The 16,301-nt window shown below is 39.1% G+C and overlaps 1 protein-coding gene across 1 annotated transcript; it reads right to left on the bottom strand.

Moving 5' to 3' along the window:
- Positions 1-14,622: 14,622 nt before the first annotated feature.
- LOC120204238 (transcription factor bHLH112-like) lies at positions 14,623-16,301 on the bottom strand. Its single transcript, XM_039204355.1, has 5 exons — positions 15,950-16,301; positions 15,238-15,778; positions 15,092-15,157; positions 14,913-14,978; positions 14,623-14,841 (listed from the first exon to the last, which is right to left on the bottom strand). The coding sequence occupies exons 1-5, from the start codon at positions 16,234-16,236 to the stop codon at positions 14,647-14,649; spliced, it is 1,155 nt and encodes a 384-aa protein (XP_039060286.1). The 5' UTR covers positions 16,237-16,301; the 3' UTR covers positions 14,623-14,646.

Below are 16,301 nucleotides of genomic sequence, written 5' to 3'. Positions count from 1 at the left end.
TGAAGGTCCAATTTTGAAGAGAAAACATTGATTTTAGGGGGCAATTAAATACTTTAAAAAATAGAGGGGACCAAGAGTGAGATTACCCTTTTTTCACACCCATTCCGAAAATCAAAGTATTTTCTCAAGAAAAGAAGCCTCGGGGGCTAGATCTATAAAAATAGATCCCGAAGAATGCCCTTGTTCATCGGCAAAAAAAATCATTTTCTTTGGTATTTTCGAATACAAAATGTAACAAGACACAAGCATGCAAGCATAAACTCGAAAAAGGTACTATATTTACCTTGTATTTCTCTTCGAAAATTTGCAGGAAAAAAAAACTCTGATTTCACTCTAAAATTGCTCGTAATTTCTGCTTGTATTTCGCATCACAATCCGTGTCATACAAATGGGGAGGATAACATGTATTTATAGTGAAAAAGAAAAAACTAATCTTAGAATCCTATCAACAATAGAATCCTAATGTAACTAGACTCCTTGCCCGGTTGTTGCACGTTTGTTGGTGTAGTTGTTGATTTAAAAGATATGGTGGTGGAAGAGTCCCCTTAGGAGAGAAACTCTTGCTAGTTATATCTTTTAAGAAAATGGGTGTCTACAGCTGCCCCTCTTTGTCCTTTTTCGTGGAACGAAAAACAGGACAAAGATAAAAAGACACAAATTTTCGTTCAGTGGAGTCGAAGAATAACTCCATGTCGAATTGAGTTGCGGATGGCTCCTCCGTCGCGAAGTCGAATCCATCTTGAAATGATTTGTCAATATGAAATGACCCCCTTGTCGTGAGGTTGAGTCAAAACTGGAAAATTCTGAGCCTGAAATCCTTCGTCGTGAAGTTAAAATCGAACTCAGAGTACTGGAAGTAGCTCATGGATTGTCTTCTAGCCAAAGATACTTCGTTGTGAAGCTGAAACTCGTCCTGAAGACTTTGGTGTTGTGGTGTTACAGATGACTCCTTTGTCGTGAAGTTGTGTCCATCTGTTCGTGAATTTGAAATCGTATAGGGCCCCTTCGTCGTGAAGTTGAGCCTGAAAATTGGATATCCTTCGTCGTGAAGTTGAAATCCGATGCAGGTCGTGCTGTTCCGAGTCCAATATCTTCTGCCGTGAAGTTGAAATTGGTTCTGGAACTGGGAAATTGTTTTGTTGACAGTCAGCCGCCCCTTCGCTATGAAGTTGAGCTTGTGCTGTCTTGGGTCCAATATCCTTCGTTGTGAAGTTGAAATTGGCCCTGAAATTGTTGTTGACAACCAGCCGTCCCTTCGTTGTGAAGTTGAACTTGTGTTGTCTTGAGTCCAATATCTGTGAAGTTGAGATTGGCTCCAAAACTGTTTGTTGACAGTCAGCCGCCCATTCGCTGTGAAGTTGAGCTTGTGCTGTCTTGGGTCCAATATACTTCGTTGTGAAGTTGAAATTGGCCCTGAAATTGTTGTTGACAACCAGCCGTCCCTTCTTTGTGAAGTTGAACTTGTGTTGTCTCGAGTCCAATATCTGTGAAGTTGAGATTGACTCCAAAACTGTTTGTTGACAGTCAGCCGCCCCTTCGCTGTGAAGTTGAGCTTGTGCTGTCTTGGGTCCAATATCCTTCGCTGTGAAGTTGAAACTGGCCCTGAAATTGTTGTTGACAACCAGCCGTCCCTTCGTTGTGAAGTTGAACTTGTGTTGTCTCGAGTCCAATATCCTTCGCTGTGAAGTTGAGATTGGCTCCGAAATTGTTTGTTGACAGTCAATTGCCCCTTCGCTGTGAAGTTGAGCTTGTGCTGTCTTGAGTCCAATATCCTTCGTTGTGAAGTTGAAATTGGCTCCGAAATTGTTTGTTGACAGTCAGTCGCCCCTTCGCTGTGAAGTTGAGCTTGTGTTGTCTTGAGTCCAATATCCTTCGCTGTGAAGTTGAAATTGGCTCTGAAATTGGGAAATTTGTTGTTGACAATCAGCCGTCCCTTCGTTGTGAAGTTGAACTTGTATTGTCTTGAGTGGTACGATATCCTCCGTCGTGGAATTGACATCGTGGACGTTTGGCTTCGAGCTAGATATCCTTCATCGTGAAGTTGAAATCTACTCTCGATCAAATTGTGTTGCTTTGATTTCAATATCTTTCGCTGTGAAGTTGATACTGACTCTAGCTAAAGCTTGTCTGGAAATCTTGATTGGAGTTTGAATTCTTCAAGTGTTCCAATCTGATGTTTGTTTTTTATCCTTGATCTGGGAAATGCTTCTCGACCATCTCAATTATATGCATGAGCCTTGATCGGCTTCCGAGTACCTGTACTTTTCAATGAATCTTTGTACAGTAATATGCGAATATCTTTTGCATAAGTAAATAAATCATTAAGTTTAAGCTCAATCCAATATGCTCAAAAGGAATTGGTGTAGAGAAAAGGATCGTCTTTTATTCACGAGGGAAAAAAGGATAAACATTTTGGGGGATGAAGACATGATGAGGTGTAAATGAATGTCTTAGATTTCAATAATGTGGGCACTTCTGAGTTGAAAAGCCGTTAGGTGTCCTTGAATACAGCCTTTGCCAAGGGATCTTTGAAAATGCGACAACATTCAGGAGAGTGCAACATTTCCTGTGAAACATTCAGATGCCGGGGAGTTTCAACTGTTTGGATTTCTTGAATTATCCAAATCGCCCTTTCGGGTTTTCAACTTGGACCCATCCTTGGTTGCAAGACGCCCTTTGCGGGTTTTCATCTTGAACCCACCTTTTTGTTCTTTTTCTTTTTCTTTTTTCAATCTAGGGCGCCCTTTCGGGTTTTCACCCTAAATGTTTTTTGTTTTTGTTTTTTTTTTCCGACTTAGGACGCCCTTTCGGGTTTTCATCCTAAGCGAAGTATTTCTTGACTGCATCTGAATTGATGGGATGTGGTAGGTCAGGTCCGTCCATTTCGGCCAGGACAAGGGCTCCTCCAGAAAAGGCCTTTTTCACAACATAGGGTCCTTCCTAATTTGGCGTCCATTTTCCTCGGAAATCTTTCTGAACTGGCAAAATTCTCTTTAGCACCAGATCTCCTTCTCGGAATATTCTTGGGCGTACCTTCTTGTCATGTGCTCGAATCATTCGTTTCTGATAGATTTGGCCATGGCGAATGGCCTTCAGTCTCTTCTCATCTATCAAATTTAGCTGATCATATCTGGATTGAGCCCATTCCGCGTCATCCAGTTTGACTTCTGTCAAGACCCGTAATGATGGGATTTCCACTTCAATGGGCAGCATTGCTTCCATTCCATATGCCAGCAAAAATGGAGTTGCCCCAGTCGAGGTTCGTATTGAGGTTCGGTAAGCGAACAAAGCGAAGGGCAACTTCTCATGCCAGTCCTTGTAGGTCTCGGTCGTTTTCTCCACTATCTTTTTGATGTTTTTGTTTGCTGCTTCTACTGCACCATTCATCTTTGGTCTGTAAGTAGTATAGTTGTGATGCTTTATGTTGAATTGCTCATAAGCAACCTTCACCATTTTATTGTTCAAGTTTGTGGCATTATCGGTAATGATCCTTTCAGGTAAGCCATACCAACATATTATCTCCTTCTTCAAAAACTTACGGATAACAGATTGAGTGACATTAACATAGGAAGCAGCCTCTACCCACTTAGTGAAATAATCGATAGCTACAAGGATGAAACGATGACCATTCGAAGCATTTGGATGGATTTGCCCAATAACATCCATGCCCCACATAGAGAAAGGCCATGGTGATGACATGACATGAAGCGGATGTGGTGGAACATTTATTTTATCTCCGTAAATCTGACATTTATGACATTTTCTGGCATAGTTGATGCAATCACTTTCTAGTGTGGACCAGAAATATACGCATCTCATTACTTGTCTCGACATCATATGTCCATTTGCATGCGCTCCACAAACTCCGTCGTGTACTTCTTCCATTATCAATTTTTGCCTCTTCAGCATCGACGCACCTTAACAAAACATGATTATGGCTTTTCTTGTACAAGACCTCCCCGTCAAGGACGTATCCAGCGGCCATCCTTCTAATGATTCTTTTATCGGTTTCAGTGGTTTCCTCTGGATAACTTCGATGCTTGATATACTACAAAATGTCGTAGTACCATGGCTTAGTATCTTTTGTTTCTTCAACCTGGTAACAATGAGCCGGGTACTCATATGACTGCATGTCAATTGGCATCATTTCAGATTCCCCGCCAAGTTTGAATGCGGCTGCTAGGGTAGCCAATGCATCGGCCATTTGATTTTCCTCTCTCGGCACATAGTGGAAGGTGACTTCATCGAACTCTTCGAGCAGATCCAGTATTAGCTTCCGGTATTCTATCAATTTTGTATCTTTGTTGTTGGTACAATCGAAGTTCAGTCTACTGGTAAATGGGTAGTGACTCCCTTCCGGAGAGATCAATATTGCCCCAATACCATGTCCTAATGCATTGGATGCCCCATCGAAGTACATTCTCCAGGAACTGTCTGTTGAACTAACTGCTTCCTCTAAAGATAAAGCCATCAAGTCCTCATCTGGGAAATCAAAGTCTAGTGGCTCATAATTATCGTCAGTTCTACTTGCTAAGAAATCCGATATGGCGCTTCCTTTTATGGCTTTCTGGCTCACGTATTCAATGTCGAATTCAAACAATAACATTTGCCATCGGGCTAACCTTCCAGACAGAGCAGGTACACCCATCATGTATTTTAAAGGATCTAACTTGGAAATCAACCAAGTGGTGTGATACAACATGTATTGTCTGAGTCTTTTTGTAGCCCAAACTAAAGCACAACAAACTTTCTCGATAGGCGGATATCTGACCTCGCAATCAGTGAACTTCTTGCTCAGATAGTATATGGCTCTTTCTTTTCTTCCAGACTCATCATGTTGACCCAGGACACAACCCATTGAGTTCTCGAATATGGAAAGGTACAAGAATAAAGGTTTGCCTGGGATGGGAGACATTAAAATAGGAGTATGAGATAAGTATTCTTTCACCTTCTCGAATGCGATCTGACAGTTTTCATTCCATGCCCCAGGGCTGTTCTTTCGGAGATATGAACTGTGCTATGTAATTCAATCTGCCCAGAAAACCTCGGACCTCCTTTTGTGTTCGAGGTGGAGGTAGATTCTGGATAGCCTTAACTTTGTCAGGATCAACCTCAATGCCTTCTCTGCTGACCACGAAAACTAACAGTTTCCCGGATGTTACCCCAAAAGTACACTTGTTAGGGTTCAGTCGAAGCTGGAACTTCCTTAGTCTCTGGAAGAGCTTTCTCAAATGCTCGACATGTTTGTTTTCGGTTTGTGCCTTGACAATCATGTCGTCGACATAAACCTCGATTTCTTTGTGCATCATGTCGTGGAACAGGGTTACCATGGCTCTCTGATATGTTGCCCCAACATTCTTTAATCCGAAAGGCATCACTTTGTAACAGAAAGTCCCCCACATTATGACAAAAGTGGTCTTCTCCATGTCCTCAGGGTGCATCTTGATCTGATTGTATCCCGAAAATCCATCCATGAATGAAAAGTAGTTGCTCCCGGCCGTATTGTCCACAAGAGTGTCTATGTGTGGCAGAGGAAAGTTGTCTTTGGGACTTGCCTTGTTAAGGTCCCGGTAATCGACACACATGCGTACTTTCCCGTCTTTTTTTGGCATAGGCACTATGTTGGCCACCCACTCCGGATATTTGGCCACTTGAAGAAATCCGGCATCGAATTGTTTCTTGACTTCTTCTTTGATCTTGAGGAGCATTTCTGGTCGCATCCTTCTCAGTTTCTGCTGCACTGGTTTGCATTCGGGTTTAATTGGCAGTTTGTGAACTACCATATCTGTGTCTAGTCCCGACATGTCTTGATATGACCAGGCGAACACCTCTCTGTACTCCTGAAGTAAATCAATCAGGTTTTGTCTTGCTTCAGTTGAAAGAGTTGTGCCGATTTTAACCTCCTTTCGATCTTCCTCAGTGCCCAGATTCAAGATTTCGATTGTCTCTTTATGGGGCAGTATTTTTTTATCTTCTCTTTCTACCATTCTCAACAATTCAGTAGGCAAGTTGCACTCCTCTTCAGTGTTGTGTTCATCAAATTCCCCGAGATAAATGGCCGATTCAAAATCCACCTCCGGATCAGGATCATTAGTGCCTACATTATCGTTATCTGGGGATCTGAAAGATGGGAAAATGTGCATGTGTGAGAGGAAAATATCACACACGAAATAATCAAGAATTAAGTTTTTAGGGAAAGTGGAAACGAAGTATTGAAATCAAAAGGAAATAGAGGGAAAAAATGCATCTTTTATTGAACTTAAACCTAATATATATTCACTCTTACAAAAGATCATCTATTGCCCCGGGTATAGGCAAATAGGGATAGTTCGAATATTACTCTGAAAAATTCTTGTAAAACACAGGTAGTTCTTCGACCGTCCAACTGCTAGGCACGAACCCAGGTGGCAAAGGGCATATCCCAGATCTAACAACGTCGTCAGCATTTCCAGTGGTTACGACATTGATGCTTAGTTCTTCCAAATCCGCTTCTAAATCTGCTGGGGTGGTTTCAAACACATATCCACCTGTCTTGAATGTGTGGTAAAGAAGCGGGAATGTCATGGGCTCCCATTGAAGTTCACTTCCAGTCAACCTGGCTAGTCTTCTTTCTCGGTTCTTCTGAACTTCTTTCCTCCTTTCATAGTAACTGGGCTGAAAGCCGAGCCCAAACCGATCTGGCTTTGAAATAGGAAGGACTGGATTAATCCTTCCTTACAAAAATTTCCCAAACCCTTTTCCAGTATTGGCACCTCGTCCTAATGTTTGCATGATTTCTATTGTAGTACACTTGGAAATTCGGGGTCTAGGAATCGTTCTTCCTTCGGATGGAATCTCATCATCTGAAAATGAGATGAGATTATCAGCTTGAATGTTATTTACCAGTCGATCCATCTTGCTGACTGGTATGTCCTGTGGCACGAATGTTTGATTCAGGACCTTTAACAGTGTCTCCCGATGTGCTTCTGAGTTTAATAAAAGTGCCAACATTGAAGTGCGTATTGGCAAGTATTGGAGCTTTTCTACAACACTGTACTCACTATGCTTCAGGAATTTGAGGAACTCTTTAGCTTCTTCCTCATTTATGGATTCATTGATAGTCAATACATCTTCCTTGAAGGGCTCTAGTTGTCTTTGCCCCACATCGTCGTCACATCCTTTGGAAGTATTCACCTGGCATCCGTACTTCCATGGCACTTGGTGATTGTCCTTGTACTGAAAAGGTCGAGGTGCCGTAATCACCACCTTTGCTAGTGGAACTACTGTTGACATTCTTGCCTTAGGGGTAATGATCAAAGGACTACCCCTGCCGAATCTCTTATCTGATGATCCTCCAGTAGCACAAATGTCTACTTCCGAGGAATCCTGAACTTCTTCGTAAAACTCCAGCTCCTTCTGGTCCATCATGAGTTGGACTAGTGTCTTGAATTCGGAGCACTCTTGCACTTTATGCCCATCTTCGTTGTAGTAACAACAATAATTACCACCTTCATTCTTTGTTGGACATGACTATGGTGTTTTCTCTTTATCTTTCTAAGACATGTTCTGTTTGTTAATACGAATGTAAAAACATGGAAAATATAAAGATAAACATGAACTATAGAATGCAAAGTATGCAATGCATGATGTGTGCAACTTAAAGGCACTGATCTAGAAAAAAGTGTTCATTATTATAAATAACCTTTATTTAGAAAAAAATATTTTATCTTGTAAGAGATATAAAAACAATCAAAGGTACACTCGGACTAAATCCTCTAAGCCTCGAATAGCTTCTAGTAGGTTGACAAGTCTTCTGCCTTCATCTGTCACTGGTTGAATGCCTTGTCGAACCACTCCGGCTTCCCTTTCCAGGCCGTGAAGATGACTAGCTGCCTTCTGTACTTGATCCAGGAAGTCTCGGATGACTGCGTCTCTGACCTTCACTCTTTGTTGTGCTTGCTCCCAACGAAAACGCCACTGTAAACCTCCGTCGAAAGGCACTATCTGAAGCTCATTCGACATAACTGTCTGAATCCATCTATAATAGCTTCTAACTCAGCTATTGTTTTGTCATCTTTCTCATGTTGCTTCTCCAGATCAACTATCTGGATTCTCAAGCGTTGGTTTTGGTGTTGACTGTCTGTTAAACGCCTCTGGGCTGAGTCCGATCAATTACCCATTTCACATTGTAGCAGTGTAGTGTATTCTTCGATGGTTGGCACCATGTCCTCCTGGTTAAAAGTGAAACAGCTGTATCCCGGATTCCAGAATTGGACCATGGCTCTGATCAATGGCTCATCAGTCTTAACATGAAGTAAAAGTGCAATGTCACCGTACCGTTGGCTGAACTTCTGTTTCCGATCATCCTTCCAACTGTCCCAGATATCTCGAAGCTCCTGCACATTGTTCTGTTTTAGGCTGATAGATGCGTAGCTAACCAGCTCTGACACATAGCTTCCTTGAAGGTTGTCTCCCTTTTCTTTCTGAGTCTTCTCGGACCATAGTCGTACCTCGGGGTTCTTAGTCTATTGTATTACAACACCTTTGTCCATTAATTCAGATTATTTTATTTAATAAACACCTTTTCAGGGATCAGTAACCTCTTGTTATGATGCAAAATGCTATAAAACAAACACCAAGGCAAAAAGGTTAGTAAAATAATAATATAAAAATAAATAAGTAAAATACATGGAAAAAAAAGACAAAAACAACAAGGTTAAAAAAACGTCATAGGTTTCGGAATGTGGTTTCGGGGTAGGCTTAATTTCTCCATAGTCTCCCGGGTTAGGTTCTAAAAAACGGTACCCGAGTTCTCCTTGCTGGTGCCCCCTTGGGCCTGCCAGACCCTTAATCCTAAACCCGTCACAGGCTTGTGTGGACTAAGTTAAACTCGAGATGATACATTCCCTTATGCCCATACGGAGAATAAATTCACACGAAGGCATAAGGTATATGAATCCCGAAGGTTACTTGCTAGGCCATATGGAGAATAAATTCACACGAAGGCGTCGCTTTCACCCCCACTTAAAAGGGTTCGGAGCTCGGGTATAGAGCCTTTAAATGAAAAAAATTTGGAAAGCTGAAATCATTAGAAAACGGCCAGTTCAACTATTTACTCGGAAAAAATATAATCAAAAGTAAATAATGAGGATCGAAATATTACCTTAAAATTTAAACTTACATTTTCATTAAAAAGACAACTGAAAATTACCTTAGCCTGACTCACTTACCTGGGTCCCCAGCGGAGTCGCCAAGCTGTCGCAACCGTCTTTCGATTGGGCCCCGGAATTGGGCTTCGACTTGAAAAATGTGGATTGGAGTCGCCACCGATTATTTATTTAAAAAAATAAATAGGTTAATCGGATACCTTATATCTTACCTGATCTGCGTCTTACCAAAGATATGTCGGATTCGGGAGTCGGTTACGGTCAAGGAAGGATTAGCACTCTTGAACCGCCCTTTCGGTACTACGTAATTTCCAGTTGTTTTTAATTAAGAAAATAGAAAGTTAAAATTAAAAGGTAAAATTTGACCTTGATTACTTACCTCTGATTGTTTTAAAAACACCATTGAAAAGTCAAGAAACACGTTAGATAAAAAAGATAAAACACAACAAAAATGAAGATGTACATAGTATTAAATAAAAATAATAATAGAAAAATAAGAAATATATATATATACTAATATTAATATTAATAAAATAAATAAAGGTAAGAAAAGAAAAAAATATATATACATGTGTAAATAAATACTAGGAAGACAAAATAAATAAAAAAGAATATATATATACATGAGAAAATAATAATAATAAAATAATAGTAAACATAAAAAAATAAAAAAATGTGTATATATAATAACGTGAAAATAAATAAATATAATAAAAAAATATACAATAAATAAAACGAGGGAAAAAAGTTGGCTTTCAAAAAGTGGCTAAATCGAAAGAATAGTAACGTGAAGGTCCAATTTTGAAGAGAAAACATTGATTTTGGGGGGCAATTAAATACTTTAAAAAACAGAGGGGACCAAGAGTGAGATTACCCTTTTTTCACACCCATTCCGAAAATCAAAGTATTTTCTCAAGAAAAGTAGCCTCGGGGGCTAGATCTATAAAAATAGATCCCGAAGAATGCCCATGTTCATCGGCAAAAAAAATCGTTTTCTTTGGTATTTTCGAATACAAAATGTAACAAGACACAAGCATGCAAGCATAAACTCGAAAAAGGTACTATATTTACCTTGTATTTCTCTTCGAAAATTTGCAGGAAAAAAAAACTCTGATTTCACTCTAAAATTGCTCGTAATTTCTGCTTGTATTTCGTATCACAATCCGTGTCTTACAAATGGGGAGGATAACATGTATTTATAGTGAAAAAGAAAAAACTAATCTTAGAATCCTATCAACAATAGAATCCTAATGTAACTAGACTCCTTGCCCGGTTATTGCACGTTTGTTGGTGTAGTTGTTGATTTAAAAGATATGGTGGTGGAAGAGTCCCCTTAGGAGAGAAACTCTTGCTAGTTATATCTTTTAAGAAAATGGGTGTCTACAATGACCTAACCGCATGTGCCATAGATCTGATGTCTCATTTTTTCTTGTCCTGTCTACATATGCAGACTCTGCTGACATCACGTAGACTAACTCCAAACGTCGTCCCTCCATTGTTAGTGTTTCTGAGATTTTGACGTCACGATAAACATTCACGTCTTGGGGACAAAATAAGACATAATGGCCCGATGATGTTAATTGAGCCACATATAGTAAATTTTTCTTCATTCCTGGGACATGGTAAGCATCTTGAAGTTGCACCTGGTTAGAATTATATCGAGGCGTAACTATCATCTTACCGATATGAGTTATCAGTAACCTTGAATTGTCAGCTGTCACCACCACACGACCTCCATTGTACTCAGACAGGTTTTGTAACTTCTGTTTGTCACCCGTCATATGATTTGAGCAGCTCGAATATACGATCCAATCATTCTTGTAGTCAATCCGTTCTGGTGTTTTACCGTGAGAGCTAATTCTTCTTCCTCCGTAGCAAATAACGCTTCAGCATCTCAACCATCTTCACTATTCTCCTTCGAACTGGAAGTAGCAGTATTACTTTCAACAAGCTTTTTCTTGGTCCAACAATCTTTTGCCATGTGGCCCATCTTCCTGCAATTGTAACACTTGCCATCGAACTTTCTACAATTACCGCGATTCTTGGAAGCTCCCCCTGAATGAGGGCCTCCCTTTTCTTGGTAATTTTTCACCTTATCACCATCCTTTTTAGATCCACAGCCAGTATACCGCTGAAAATTGCCTCTACTTTTGCTGGTGTAGAGCGCTTCCTCTTCACCCTTCAGCGAAACTCCTCCCATTTGCTTGGCCATGGCTTCTTGACTTGCAAGCAAATTTTCAAACTCTACAAGCGATGGTTGTGTCGGCCATCCCTGTACAACGGTAACAAACCCTCGATATTCGGGTCTTAAACCATGGACAATTATTCTTTTTATCCTAGCTTCTCAAATAGCAGTTGTCAGATCTAATTCTGAAATTTCGCGGCATATCAACTTCACCTTGCGAAAGTATTGGGCAACTACCATGTCGCGTTGCGCCATTGATAGAAGTTCATTCTCGAGAAGTTGCAATTTTATATCATTCATTTTCGAAAAGAGTGTAACAAAAGTGTCATATGATTCCTTTGGTGTTTTAGCATCCCGGATATGCTCCAACATTTCTTCTTCAATTGTGGTCTTTAAAGCAAACATTGCTTTGCCTGCTTTAATTTTCCGCTTACGCAAGATGTCATTGGCATCTTCTGCCACCGGTTGTGTAACTTCACCACCACCGACAACCTCCCAAAGGTCTTGACCTTGTAAGTATGACTCCATACATGTTTCCCACGTGTTGTAGTTTTTGTTGTTGAGTTTCTTGATTCCTCCAACTACTTGAAGACCACCCATCTTAATGGCAAGGCTTTGACTACACCGAACAAGCTTGAGTAACAAACGTGCAGAGTACTAAATTACTCTAAACACAAAGAAGCTCTACAAGGTTTGTAATAACCCCGAAAATAATCTCAAGAAATCTTTTCTGATGTGGAAGATCAGTTAAAAACTGCAGCCACAGAGCATACTTGGAATTTCAAGAGATCTTAAAAAACGTGGCTCTGATACCAATTGTTGAATCAAATAGAGTAAAAACTCTAATTGATCGAGAAGAAGAAAAACTCTCTTTAGAATAATCTCACAAAATTGCAAAAGGGAAGAACTATTAAGAAAGTTTTCAAATGCTTATAATTAAGCATTGATTGTTGGATGATAAAACTCAAATACAAGTAGGGTATTTATAGGTTACAAGAAACAATCTAAACTACTCATTAAAATAATCACAAAATAATCTAAACCATTGAAATTAAAACATGAGAAAAATATTTAATTTTCACCTAACTAAATTGATGTAAGCAATGACATCAATACTAACTTGATGTAAGCAATTAAATCAAATTAATTTAGGTGTGAACTTATTTAGGCTAATATTAAATTTTCAACAAAATCTAAAACATCTATAAAGAATAACATTTTCTTTTACCTTAGAGACCACTTGATGGGTTCAGTATGATGATCATATAAAGTCATTATTTCTTCAATCTGGACATATTATTCAAAGCTTGTTAAGCAATGTCAAATAAATAAGAGAAGAAAATCAATATTTAAAGGGGTGAATCAAGTACCCAAAATCCTCAAAGAAGCTTAATATTGAAGAATCGCCCATGGCAAGTCACTAATCATGGAAAATGAGAAGCATAGCTTCATTGGTATGATTGGCATATATGATCTCCACGCTTGCTTTTCCATTTTATTCCCACATATACTTATGAAAAGGAATACAAAACAGAAACAAGAAAAGGAATACTAAAAGGGAAAGCATGGATGCAGGCATCATTGCTGATGTTATTGAAATATGCTTTGTCCCAGAAGCTTATGATACATCACTTTAATAAAAGAGAAAATAACTTCAGTGACCGAAAATGCCTTGTAATATACGATTTTAACCAACTTTTTTGGATTTGCTACCGATATAGGTAAACACGGTAGAAAATATCTGCAACTCGAATACGTCAATTTCGCAACTCGAATTCGTCAATTTCACAACTCGAATTCGCCAATTTCGTAACTCAATTACCGATGTAGGTAAACACGGTAGAAAAAATCCGCAACTCGAATTCGTCAATTTCGCAACTCGAATCCGATATCGGTAATTGAGTTGCGAAATTGGCGAATTTGAGTTGCGTATTTTTTATATCGTGTTTACTTATATCAGTAATTGAGTTGCAAAATTGGCGAATTCGTATTGCGAATTTGAAAATTGAGTTGTGAATTTGGGAAATTCGCGTTGCGAATTCCAAATTCGCGTTGCGAATTTGGAAACTGTGTTGCGAAATTGGAGTTCGTGTTACGAATTTGAAATCGCGTTGCGAATTCGTTGGTTATTTTTGCAAATCTAAAAAAAATTGGTCAAAATCGTATATTATAAGGCATTTTCAGTCACTAAAGTTATTTTCTCTTAATAAAACCTTTCCGGTTTCCTTGTTTTGGCAAATCAGAGGAAAACTCAAACAATAGATGTCTTCTACTTCAAGTTTAAGTTTCTTTTTAGGTTGAAAAAAGTGTCATTTCTTTTCGTTCCTTTGAATCTGATCTCTGTACCCCATTAACGAATCAAACCATATGGCTTATAATGGCCTCCCAAGGAACCTGTTTTGTGACAGATTCTTTCAATTTTGGGGTCTTCATTTGGAGTTTTCCCATGTCTATTCCATTGTATAAGAGACCCCAAATTGCATTGTTAATATATACGTTCATATCAAGGAAAGTGTGATATAATGTATCATAGGAGTGGACCTTATTTCCTAGATGTAAACAGTGGCTTGTATTCATCCACCATTTTTGTTCAAGACACAGAATATGACCCATCAATATATTTGACGCATCAATATTCATCATTGTGTCTCTTGTTTCCTTTAGGAGTGGATTAGAAATTAGTATAAACTGCATTGTTCCACATTATTACTATTTTTGGATGCGTGGCACCTCGCATAAGGGGCTTTGTGTTTGATATCGTTAAGAGGAATTTAAATGGTAATTTTAGATGTGTTGTGTTTATCACGATCATGAACATAATAAATATTATAACGATGATTACAGATATTACGGTCATGTAATAACGATTTGGAATAATATCGTTATTGTTACTTAACGATCATTATTCCAATACTAGACCGTTGTTTAAATCTATAATCCTTATAATTGTCACTAAAAATAAATTTATTAGTATTAATTATTTATTTTTAACATCTACTAGAAAGTTAGTAATTTATAGTATTTTATGGTTTGGAAGAATGGTTTAATAATAAATGATTTGTTATTTTTTCTAATTAATTTGAGATTGAACAATTTTATGTATACGCGTAAATTTTGGATTGAATAATGATATCTTTTTCTTTTAGCAATCGAAAGCTTTGCTCACTATCATTCTCTTTGTAGCAGCTGGCCCAGCAGCAGTTCCACCTCACTGTGTTCGTGTCTGTCGACCATCTTTGAACCGCCACTTCCTTTTCCTCCTTTGTTTTCTCTACCTTTTACGTTTTTCTTTTTCTTTATTAACCGTCTTCATCTTTACCTCAATGTTCCACCAAAAGTCGGCGTCCAGAAATCAGCCGTGGTTTCATTGGTAACAGGGAATGTGTTCGATATTGGCACCAGACATAGCCCTCGGCTTCTTAGATCTTGTTTTGGCTCATCTGTTCTTTTTTCATATACCTCTTGTTGTATGGAAGCTGCTGTTTGTTTCATAGATGGAGTACTTAGAACCTGAAATTATGAGATATTAAACAATACATGGATATGTTAGGGTTTTACAAAAAGAAGGTAGTGGAACATACGTTGACTTGATCATGGAGGAACTTGATGTATTCAATGGCTTCATGGAGAACAGATGCGGTATCGGTCTGAGAAAGAAAAAAGGTAAGGTTGATATTAAACCTAAAGGACAATCTAAAAGTAAACGTTTTCAATTTTTTACACTCTGAAATATAAAAGAAAATGAAATCCAAAATATCACCTTTCCGAAAGGTGAAACCAATTGCTGGAGCGCAGTGATTCGGTCCCCTAGCTTCTCTTTCCGAACCTGATCACGAAAGTTGCTTTAATTTGCAGAAAAAAAGTTGCAGGAAAGAAAAATGATGAAATTTGCACTAGTATAGTTACCTTAAAAGTTGGTAATGGAGATGGTGTTTCAAACTTTGCCCTCTTGAATGCAGGTTCACTGCTTCCTTTCTTCATCGCCGACCCGAAGTTTCGAACTTCTTCGGAAAACTGTGATTTCGGTGACGGTAAAAGGTCGGTTTTGACGTCGTTTATGGCCGTGGCAGAGGCGTTCCAAGAGGGTGTGTTATTGGAGAATTGCTGCTCCGGAAACGATGGGCTTATGAAAGGTGATAATTCATTAGCGTTTGCCCCATAATTGGATGTTGCCGACGACGTAAAGCTGATCGACGACGGGTTGTTGAAAAGGGATTGATGTGATGTTTGAGGATCGGAAACGGATTCAAACAAACTTTGTAACAGTGTTGATGGGTACTCATACGATACCGAAGCTATTGGAAACCCTGTTGATAAGCCCAAGCACGTTTGTATACTATCACTGAAGCCGACCGTTGAATTCAATCTCGGTTGCTCCGATGGAAAATCTTGATCATTATCTTCTTGACTAATCAAATTATAACTCTCGGTTCTCCCATTACTCCGACTGCAGCAAGTAAAGAATTTTAGTATAATAATTAAGTGCTTAAAATATTCTTCTTTTTTCGAACTTGTGGTTGAAGCTTTGGACTGGTAAGGTCTTCTTGAATTTCGAGCTTCAGCCATAAACAAATTTCATCCTAAAACCAGTTATAATTACAAACATCATCAAACTTACAGCACTGACAAGTTCCAGTCCGAAGTTGTAGATGATGGAAGGCCAAAACCCATCATTTGTGGATTAGAATCAATCAAAATACTGCTGCTAGTGCCACCACTATCTGAATCAGCTTGCTGAAGCTTTCGATGATGAGGAGGATTGATATCCACCGTATCAGTGCCATGTCCGAAGCTTCCCATGTCAGAAAGCGTCGTGGAACACGGCCGAGAACAGACTGTTAACACGGGTTTCGTCGAATTCCACCACGCTCCGCCACAAATACCGGCATGAAATTCATCTGCCATAACCTAAACTTTTTTTAAGTTCTTTCCTTTTTTTCTTGTTTCAGGCAGAAGAGAGCTCTCTCCTT

This window comes from Hibiscus syriacus, unplaced genomic scaffold (assembly GCF_006381635.1).
Source record: "Hibiscus syriacus cultivar Baekdansim isolate YM2019G1 unplaced genomic scaffold, ASM638163v2 tig00010533_pilon, whole genome shotgun sequence".
Classification (NCBI taxonomy): Eukaryota; Viridiplantae; Streptophyta; class Magnoliopsida; order Malvales; family Malvaceae; genus Hibiscus; species Hibiscus syriacus.
The sequence above is the reverse complement of the archived record's forward strand: the minus strand, read 5'-3'. Positions and strand labels throughout refer to the sequence as shown.

Excerpts from the sequence above, each read along its gene's own strand:
- LOC120204238 (XM_039204355.1), bottom strand. The coding sequence starts at position 16,236 with ATGGCAGATGAATTTCATGCCGGTATTTGTGGCGGAGCGTGGTGGAAT. Across the intron at positions 15,779-15,949 it reads GACTGGAACTTGTCAGTGCT|TCGGAGTAATGGGAGAACCG; the intron begins GTAAGTTTGATG and ends TACTTGCTGCAG. Across the intron at positions 15,158-15,237 it reads CTCCATTACCAACTTTTAAG|GTTCGGAAAGAGAAGCTAGG; the intron begins GTAACTATACTA and ends TTTCGTGATCAG.